Here is an 11,301-nt window from a genome sequence, read left to right on the forward strand (position 1 = left end):
GACTGTAAAAAAAGACATTATGGGCTGTTTTAGATTAGTTGCTGTAATATTCTGAATATAATGTTAATACAGAGTGGAATCCAGTAAGCCCCCAGATGTTAAGGTGAAGGCCATAACCTCACAGTCCTAATGTTGCCTAATTTAGCATCACGCTTGACATTTATGACTGACACTTGCAAATGCTTGACTTTGTATGTGATGTATTAGTCTCTATACACACACAACAAATAATGGTTTTGCCTCTAAGCTGCTCCCTTAATGTGGAAACTATTCTGCCCACACTGACATGCCGGGTCCATCATCAAGTGATATTCCAGGACCTCATAATTCACTATTTAAGCACTGATAATAACATAAAATCTCTTACATTGAATGCTTCAGACATTTATGGACACCTTTATATACTGTACACACACACATATGTACTGGCCTTGACAGCAGAGTGGGAGAATCAGGCGACAGGGAAAGATTTTTGTTCTGCTCCTCCACCCCTTCCCTTACCACATCTAAGGGCTTCAGTGAAAGTGTGAAGGCCTGTCTGATTGCAGCTCTAGCTGTGAGCACCGTGTTTAAAAACAGGAGGAGAAAACAGAGGGGGTGCCATTTTGAAATCACCTTCCTTCCCCGACTAGACCCAGACCACTGCACACCACACAGAAAAGAAAATGAGAGCACACAGAGACACATAAGGGTGGGTGGGAGGCAAATGAAAAGTGATAGGGTGGGGGCATGTAGGTGCAGGATGAATTAGATGTATATTGAATGTTTGATGGTGCTTTACAAAGCTTTAGTAGTCTTAAGTGGTAAAACATTATGTTTGGGAACCATCAAAATGATTTGATTTAGCTGAATGGAACCCGAGTCTGGGGACTGGGGACCGTGTCTGTACACAAACACATGTTAATGTAAACATGTATGAAGAATGACTGCACTGGGATTTTGGCTCCTCAGCACGAAAAGAGGATTTATTAGGAGAGCAGTGATGTGCTGTGTTGTGTGGCGATGGGCTGCCAACACACATACATATACACTGCCTCCTTCCATCAGTGTTTCATCCTCATCCTCAGTGATTCAGGGCATCCCTAAAGTGTGACAATACCCACTTAAATGTAGACCACAGGAGGTACAAAGAGAAGTGAAGGGGGAATAGAAAACAGGGTTTCCGATTTCAGAGCATCACAAAGACGGTAGATGCAATCTCAGGTTGCTGTGCCGGCTTGGGCTGACACGTGAGGACATAGTGTGAAACCCAAAGCTTATGTCAGAGGTCAAGCCGTAAGCTGTAAGTTATAATCTGTCTCCTGTGGCGATAATGTCACTGTAGGACAGCACCCACAGACACAGAGCTCAGTATGGCCACAATCCATTCATCTTATCTTCTTACACAAACTATTGTAGTGTAAACAGAGTTGACAAATACACTCACCAGCCATTTTATTAGGTACACCTGTACAACTGTATCCAATTCCATGAAACACTTCCACCTTACCATCTGTGTTTATGAAGCTCAAAATGATTCTGTTTTTGGTGAAATTGTCATAGATGTATAAATTCAGTTACATGTTTATTATTGAGGTCGTAGTTAAAGGTGGTGTTCTACTGGACTACATTATATTCAGAGGTGTCCCTAATATTCTGACCCTCTCATGTATATAGAGATGCCTCTGTAATAATAAAAAGTAAAAAATATATATATAAGGTCATGAGAAGCTCACACATATCACTCATACACTTTGCAAACCTTTGCTAGTGGCACAGAGTAATGGAAAGGAGAAAGACAGTATGGATACAGTGAGATTTACAAGAAACCATTGCTCAGTTCTGTGCATCAAGATAGAACTTTAGACCTTTTCTTGTGTGGGCTAAGCAGGGAGAGAGAGAGCAGAGGAACCAGTGCAACGATGGAAGCATCTCAAAAAATGTGTGAGCATGAAGACATGCAGCCACACAGTATTTTTAGGATCATTAACTGTATTATAGTACTGTATGTTGCCTGCTCCCTCGCACTGTACATACTGGTGCAGTGTTTCAGCCATCATGTAACCCACCTGTACTGTGCACTAGGAAGCTATGGGAATATTGATGTACTGAGATGTATGTGATCGATATCTCATCAGGTACAATTGGGAAGATGGATGCGGCTTCCCTCTGACTGCTAACTGTGGCTGTAGCTGATAAGTCGGCCATTAAACACAGCCTGACATCCACACTAGGCTGAAGCAGCTAAGCCACTGACACCATAGGCTAACTGTTGTTGCCATTAGTAAATTAGAGGAGATTTTATGGTTGCCATGTGACATCAGCCATAATACAGTAAGGGACATGCCACCTAAACAAACAACCCAAAGATACAAGAAAGTAGTCCTTAAATAGGACTTTGTGGTTTTCATTTTTTGAGATAATTGGTAAGTAGTGCACCTCTCTACAACAACTCAAATTTCCTGCCTACTATCTCTTTCCAAAATAAGATCCCTCTGATAAGTGGCCAGAAGTGGAGCTGCCGTCATTTGTTACACCTGTTCGGTCACATGCACACTGACAATATCCAGAGACAACACAGTAACACAGTGTAGTAGTGATGTGTTATTCTGCTCAGAGCAGACCTCAAATGCTGATTAACTCTCAGCTGGGGCCAACTGCACCAACAGCCGTAGTGTTAAGCACTTTGAATTGCCTTTGAGTATGAAAATGTGCGATATAAATAAACTTGCCTGGCCTAGCGTTACGCCCTCATCCACACAACAAACCAGTGCTGATTTTGACACACTGAACAGGATTTCTTATGCGCAGATATTATATAAGTACAACAACCACTCAGACTGTAGAGCTTATCACAAATGGCACTGCTTAAAGGAATTCTCTGTAGTGGTAAAACGCGGACCTTGGCACCGGATCGCTTGTCCAATCTCAGCTCTTGGACAGAAGTCAGACTTGCGACTAATCCTGACAAATCTCAACAAAATCACTGGTCCTTTTCTGGAACGTGGGAACGAGCTGAGAAGATGGAGGGAGAACAGAGCAATGTGGTACAATTTGAGATGGAAAAGCCTCTTCTGGGAATGATTAGAGCGCTAACAGCAATGAGATGCAGGCTCTAGGGTAGAGAAAGAGAGAGAGAGAGAGAGAGAGAGGGTAAGCATCACCATAACTCCATGTTTTTGGACTGTGGTCAGACGAAGGCTGAACTACCAATTCACAGGAATGCAACTGAAGAGCGCTTGAGATGATGAGCTCCCTTTGAGCTGCAATCAAAATGCTGCTCGGTTTTGTGGGCCGATGAATGTGCTGCATCAAACATTCCTCTCCCTCTCTCATTCTCTTCCCCTTATTCTTACCCCCCCAATCTTTTCCCCCCTCTCATTCTTCAAGCATTCATCGGATGCCTAGCAGCTGCTGGTAATTAAAGGATTTCAGTCTCACACCACACTGAATCAGAAGAAGAAGAAAGAAGGTAGAAAGACAGGGAATACAGAGACACCACTCCTGCCCAGCTCACCGCCTCATTCTACCTCTCTCACATTCCCTCCTTCTCCTCAGCATCACAAACTAAGCTAATGTCCTTCTATGTTCCTAATTAGCCACTTTAGAATGTTTGCACTTCAATGAGCATACGGACACAGATATTAGGAAAAAAGTGGACGGGGCTGCAGTCTTTAGAGGATAAGAAAAAAGTGTGAATATTGTGGATGGCAGCTGTATAAGAAGGAAGTGAGTGATCAAAGTGTGGGGTGTTTATATGTGGCAAGACAATCATCTCTGGAGTGTGGAAGAACTAATTCCAGAGAGGAAAGTGTTTAGATGGTAGACAGAGTAGAGGTGAGCTGAGAGGACACGAGATGAGTGGCGTAGCTTAGACGCTATAGGTTTGTTGTGAAGGGAGAGAGGGAGCTACGTGCAAACATGGGAAAGATCATTTTACAAAATCAGCAATGGCTTAGGGGTGAATGGTGGAGAATTGGAGAAATGGAGGGAAAAGAAGGCAGAATGCAGTGATCACAGCTGTAGATGGTGCCACAACTGACAAGAAATCTAATTTTGGGTTTGTAGGATGAGGGGAGCTCTTCACCAGAAGGGTGCAGCTGAGTTTCTCCAGCTGTATTTGACAGATTCTTCCTCCTGCTCTTGGTTATATTGAACAATCATGATATCTAAAAGCATTCAGGTAACATCTACTTTTACTTTGTTTTGTCATTAATTATGCTTCCAATAAAATCAACATTTCTGAATTGCCCGGTAAATAAGTGTTCACATCAGCTACCTAGCAAGTAACTGAAGCGGGCATGACAACATAGCATATTTAAGTCAGCACCTGTAAATATTACTACTGCTATCAATATAAAAAGGGCACGTGTGTTTTTATAATGAATGAGTTTGTGCTTTCTTATATAAATGTACGGTAATGTGTTTTCATCACCCACTACTGTCACAGATGAGAGTGGGTGACATGCAAAGAGCCACTGTCTGGATTTGAATCAGGGGTATTGTAGCTATGCCAACCCAAGAGGCCCCCACTGATTTTATGCATAATTTCTTTGGGATATACTGGTGGAGAGGCATGTAATTGTGAATGACAACAAGACACAAAAGCTTTTTCTACAGTAGGAAAAGCTAAATCAGGCTTCTCCAACTTAGCCCTGAGTAGAAGTGCTTGCAGTATTACAGTTATTTTATTCAGTCTCTGACATTTCCAGTTTTTGACCTACTTCCAACTTATCAGTTGGCAAAAACTCTAGAAACACTTATGAGAAATCAGCCAAAAGAATTCTTGCATACTGAAGATATCATGTCTAAATACCAGTCTGGTTTTAGGGAGCAACATAGTATAATCACTGCTGCCATAAAGGTTGTACATGATATCATTATAGCTCTGGATAAACAATAGTACAGTGCAGTTTTATTTATTGATTTATTGAGCCGTTGACCTGGTGAATTGCTCCTTTATAAAGCGAAGGCTAATCAACATATGCTTGTCCAATCAAGCTGCTGGATGGTGTTCAAATGATTTGTCTGGAAGGATTTCTAAAGCAAATTGCCTTATCTCCAACTGGCATGCAGTTTTAAATGGTGTACCCCAAGGTTCACTACTTGAGCCAATTTTATTTCCCATGTACATAAACCATACTGGTGTTAACACCAAAAGAAGCAATATGCATTCCTCAACGGGACCATCCCTGGCAAAATAAAATGCAAATAATACAAACGCCTCCTCTGTTTATTATGCTAAAATTAAAATGCACAACAAAAGTTAGAACACATGAGTAGCAGCGAGAAGAGCTAAGTGTTCTTCCTTTAACTTCTTTTTGTCTGTACAATAACTCAGCCAGAGCTGACAGGGGCCCGCTGGACTTATTGCAGGGTCATGACAGAGAAAGTGGGATTAGGACAAGGGACAGAAGGCACGAGGGTCTGTGGTGTTTGGAGAACAGATGGCTGATCTGACGTGTATCATGGGCCTGACCTTTCTCCTCACAGTACAGTACATCAGTCCACACAAGTGTCTGGGCATGTACAGAGAAACTGAACCCACATGCACACATGCATGCACTCACACACATACTCAAGTACACACCAAACAGCTGCTTCCTCCTCACAGCTGTGTTAATAGCTTCAAAACCCATTCAGCTTGCTGTGGATTTGATTTCCTACCAATTCGAATGATACCATTCCCTGCCTTACCTACACAAAGGTATATGATTAACAGCCTAGCACGGAGGCTAATGTTGTGGTAAATGATCACTGTGTGAAGGCATGTAGCCTGCAGAGAATACAGAGCTTTAGCCAGCCCCTCCCGTACCAGGCACATGCTGAATTACCTTGTCACTAGGCAATTATTTGTCCTGTCCCAGCTTTGGAGTGATGTAAATTACTTTAAGTGCACTTTGCTGGGGCCATGATAATGATAATGATGATTACAGCGGTGCTCTGACACAAATATTCTGCTATATCTTTAGAGAGAGGGTCCACATTTAGGAGGGGCCACAAGTGGGGAATTCAAGACATAGCTGTTAAAAAAAGCTCAGACTGATAAGAGAATGTGTCATCACAAACACAAAGACAGGACAGACAGTTTTTCAGCTTTATAGTATTGTGCTGAATTTAATCTAAATACAGTCGCTTCGTTTTCATTTATAGAGGAATACCACAGTGGACAGCTCATACCCAAAATACAGTAAACAATCATGTTTTTTCTGGCTGTTTTTCCTCTTGTCTGGTTCTCTACAAGTTAGTTCTGCTGCAGTAACTATTGGGCTCCAGCAGGTGTCACTCATGGTTTCTATGCTCATAATTATGTATGTTTCTGTTAGAGTGAGAGGTAAACATCCCCTAACTTGCTCAAAACACACACAACATAGCATTACACCATGTCCACTGGACATGTAAAGGCACAGTGAAGTGCATGTGAGACACTACTGGTCAAATAAAAAGTCCTTTAGCTCTGCTGATGTCTGTCTTTTTAAATTCCACTAAGTCCTACACAGACTGAATGGTCTCATTTCCTGTTAATATCACATGATGTCACAACAGGTCAGGGGGCACTATGACCTCAGCAAGTAGCTCTGAACCAGCTCTGCACCTCTGAGGCATAAATACCCATTTCCAGTCACACAATGTCTCCTCTCCTCAAACTCGAATGGATCTTGAGATAAACAAAAAATGTAAACCCTGCCATTGCACTTACATTTGGGGAGATGTAAAGCAAAATTTGTATTGAAAATATCTGTGAACTGGCACTAAACATAATGTAAAATGATGGCTTGGGAGTACTTACATATTATGCAGAACACCCCAGCCGCAATGCGGGTCCCCGGAGCTCAGACACTCTCCACAGGTCCCGTACTGCTCACAGGACTCAATGGGAACCTGGGTAACCTTGAAGCACATGAAAAGATCAGAGTTACAGTGCAGCCTGTAAAGTATCACAAGATGCACAAAAGCAGCCTCTGGGTTTATGCGTGTGTGTGTGTGTGTGTGTGTGTGTGTGTGTGTGTCAGCCACACACCAACAGATGATTCACCAAGAATTTTACTTTTCCACATATATTAAACAAAAACATAAAACTGAAAACCTCTGGTAGAATTTAAGAATTGTGAAAATACAGTATGTTACAATAGGCATGATTTTTAGTATTAAAACAATATTAATGTTTTATGTAGACCTGATGTACAGAACGATGTGCCTCAAACTATCTGAGCACACTAGGTCTCTGTACTGTATGTCAGTGAGTGAGATGCCAACTGCACAGGCAACTGTTAGCTTGAACTTAAGTCCAGGAAACAGTAGTGAGCAGCTGGGATCAGTTGGCCAGAGAAAACTGTTTCCTTGACATCAGTGGGCTTTTGTCTGTACAAAGGCATCTGTCCACCTAGGTAGTGTGTGTACAGACACCTACACACAGAGGCGTTTATTACAAAAATGAAAAATACATCAGGGAATTTGAATTATTAGGAATGACAGGGCACTTTGTCACCAATTTGTGACATGTCTGCAGTAGGACTACTTCATTACTAACAGGGGTAACGTTTTATCCACAGCTTATGTACACATTATTCACATTATTAAACAAATGCTGTAAAACTGAAACCTAATTAATGTTGTAGTGTAAGTTCCTTTTAACAATACAAACAGACTGAGAAAAACAAAATGGTATTTCAAAGCAAAACATGTTGAAATAGAGTGAAGCATTTGAATATGCACTACCAGAGCAGAGCAAACACACTCCACACCCACGAATCCACACTAATCCACACATGGCTGTTGGACTACAGTCATTTGAATAAAGAACAAACATCCCTATGCTTATGTTCTTATGCGATTGACATAAAACATACACACATACAGGGCTGAGAATTTACATGCTTCAACACAGCACACCAGAGAAATAAAAGAATAAAGCACACATCTTCTCAGCTAGACAACTACTGAGTGTGTGAGTCAGCTGAGTTGTGTGATCCACAAACTGGGCCTGTTTTCAACTGCAACATAACACACACTTATCCTTCTGTTAGTTTCAGTGAATGTGTGAATCTAGCTGTGTCGCTGTGTCTGTCTGTCTGCCTGCCAGACAAGGCTCCGCTCGGCCACATGGCCCTCAGTCTGTTTGTGCAGCACAGCGGTCTGTCCCATCTAGAGGTCAGTGTGTGTGTGCATATCTTTAAGTGTCCCATGGCGCTGTTCTGCTCACACCTGCATCTCACTCTGCCAGCGGGAGTGAATGCGCATACACTGACACAAACACCACAAGCAGTTAAACACACAGGGACAAGAAAAGTAAGGGCTGGAAAAGTGAATTTCAGATTAATTTCCAGTCCTGTCTGTCTTTCAGGTTCCTGCCAATTGCCTTGTTGGATAATGACAGCAACAGTGTGTGCCCTGTTCAGCCCCAAACCTCGGCTCAGATCGATGCCTAAGTGGGTCCTCTGCAAAGTGTGGGTTAGTGAATGAAGGGTTCAAATAACACCTTTCAAGTGTTTTTTCAAACCCTGTGCAAATCGCCCACAACTGGGTTATATTAATTGCTGTTAGCACCATGGGCCTGAAATTAACTGTCAGCTAGGAAGAGGTACCAGCTGGGAGTCCACCAATGGCTGTTCTCTATTACAATATATGAAAAGAACAGCTGAGAGCAAAAATCGTAACTGGTGCCTGCTATTGCTGGACCTGTGAAAAGCTGTAGTTTGCAAACGTGTCAGCTGCTGTGAAAACTGTGAGCTATATGTGTCCCAGCCTATATGTTTCTTCTTTGTTTTGTCTTCACTCCTCAAAAGCTGAATAACCCTCCACCTGTCTGCCTGGTCATAAACCCTGCGGCAACAGAAAGACGGGACCACGGGACAAAGAAAACCATTGACAGGGCGGGATGGTGACAGCCCCCGCACTGTGTGGCAGCTCCGCTACGGACACTTCTGTTAGATTAACCCCCTGTCACCCCAGCAAACTTTATTTGTGAGTGTGTCTCGCCTAGCTTCAGGACAAACAGGTGGCATGTTGTAATGAGCTGCAGACAGGGTCGCATCAGCTGCAGAAGCTGCAAGTGACGACAAACAAGCCCACCAGGAATGAAACTTTCCTGGGGAAACAGCAGCTCAGTTTGTGCATGTACAAAGGCTCTGATTCAGTCTCAAGCCCAAAAAACCCATCCCAAAGACTTGTGAAATTTTATAGAATAACTTTGACAGAGGACTGTCTCCATGTTGGGTTTACAGTGTGCAGAGAGCTGTCAGTGAGGGACAGCCAGGGAGTAGTCGGAGGAGCTGGGGTTGTGCCTTACACTGTGCTATCTAATAACAGACAGACAGCCTGCTGTCCGCTCAAACAGACTGAGACACACACACATAAATGGTAAAGGGGGTAATATGGAAGAAGGAGAGCAAGGTAAACAGGAAAACAAAAACCTCACAACTGAAATAAAAGAAAGCATGCCTACATGTGCTGTATATACCGCATTGTGTGTCTCTGTGTGTGGCGGTGTGAGGGTATTGATGTTTAGACCAGCATGGGCCAGTAGTGGAGGTGAGGGGGACGAGGTGGGGCGGGGGGTTGCGGGGGATCACAGCAGCTGTTGCCCAGCACACGCTACAGTCACTCAACACAGCAGGGCTGCACAATGAAGCCCCTTCTCCCACTGTGCATGCATGTGCATGTGTGTTTGTGCACACACATGCACAGCGCCATAACGGATGTGCAGATTGTTGCTCCTGTGTTTATTATCAAAGACAAAGAAGCGCTGCATGTCATCTGATATTGCTTCCAACTTTCTCTGCGCTCTGTCTCTGTCTCCCAAGAATTACATTCACACCCACAGCTGACCCGGGGTAGACGGAGTATTGTCAGTGAGAAGTACTGCGCCCCAGCTAAATAAATGCTAATAGAATTCCAGCTTAAGATGACCTTAGCAGGGGGTTATTCAACCAAAGAGGCTACAGTGGAGTCACATACTGCAGCAGCCTGGATGACTGACTGACAGCCGAGGGTTAAAACAACAGAGTCCTCTCTTTCAAAGGCTCATGCTGAATAGGCTTCAGCTTCCATTATTGTTGCCAAGGCTTCACTAATGCATGGTTATAATGTTTGTTACTGAAACCTATAGCTACTGTCTTGATTTGGGCAAGACTTTCATGCAGAAATTCTATCCCTACTGTATTAAAAACAACAGTTTTATGAAAAGATCATTCTTTGTCATGCAAATTTGGTGTAAGGAGGTTTTCTAAAATCAACCTGGCACCTCTTTCTGCCAACATGAGGACCTTTATTGTGTAACTTTTATAAATAATGGCTGATCTTTGCTGCAGTTGTGTCTCAAGAAAACAGCTTCACCAAAACCAAAACCAAAAAGCAGTTATGTCGTGATACTGTCAGAGTCACAGAGGGGTAGTGGTGTGGGAACTGCAACAGTTGCGTTGCCTTGTCTTTAACAAACAAAAGCCAGATGATAAAATTCCCACTGCACATATTTTCCAGCATTATGTCTAGCCACCTGTAAAGACGGTGTCCACGCCTCATTTTCAATTCAATTTTGAGTGAAGAAGAGTACAACACACGATAGAGGCAGAGGTTTGGCTCTTGCACCCAAGAGAGGGTTGACAATGTATGTACATTAGAGAGCAGCAGGGATGCTTTCATCTGTTCTGGTTTCTCCGTGGCTGAGAATGAGTGGTGGCTCCATTTCAGCTCCTCTGCCCTGCTGCCCTGAGACCCAGCCATGCTAACTGCACCTCTGTGATGGATGGGGGTACAGAGACAGAGTAGGAAGGGAAGACAGAAAAAGAAAGACTAGAACAAGGGATAAAGGAGGAGAGAGCAGTGCAGAAAGGGCCCATTGCTCTGTGTTCTGATGAGATCTACTCTCGGTGGTGCCAGATGTGCCTTGCCATGCTGAGCGAGAGAGAAAGCAACAGAATGAGAAAAAAAAAAATCCCATCATCACCAGTACTGCAGAGGAAGCTATTTTGCAAATTGTTGCCAAGGCAACAGGCCTGGCTCGGACCTCAGGAACACTCCCACATCTACCACCACAACCACCACCTATCCCTCCAACCTTCAAAACCTTCAGCAGTGAGCAGTAAACAGCTTGCACCTCTGGGACTTCATGCCACCTACACCTCCTTTTAAACACGTATAGACACACATACACTGCCGGCTCCCCTACATCCTATCCATTTTTAATGAGAGTTAGCCAGGCTACCACGTCACTGGAATGAGGCACATCGATCATGAACACAATACCCATTCCAGCAAAGAGAGAGAGAAAAAGAAAGCATGGGAGGGGTGTCTCTGTGTGTGTGTTTGAGCAGATCTAATGAC

General features: G+C 43.3%; 1 protein-coding gene across 1 annotated transcript in view; it reads right to left on the reverse strand.

Moving 5' to 3' along the window:
- Positions 1 to 11,301, reverse strand: part of plxna2 (plexin A2) — a 160,649-nt gene that overhangs the window by 63,227 nt on the left and 86,121 nt on the right. Inside the window, exon 6 of the mRNA XM_020617764.1 lies at positions 6,770 to 6,870. Within this exon, the coding sequence (XP_020473420.1) occupies positions 6,770 to 6,870 (101 nt within the window). The remainder of the gene's footprint in view (positions 1 to 6,769; positions 6,871 to 11,301) is intronic.

This window comes from Monopterus albus, unplaced genomic scaffold (assembly GCF_001952655.1).
Source record: "Monopterus albus unplaced genomic scaffold, M_albus_1.0 scaffold194.1, whole genome shotgun sequence".
Taxonomy (NCBI): Eukaryota; Metazoa; Chordata; class Actinopteri; order Synbranchiformes; family Synbranchidae; genus Monopterus; species Monopterus albus.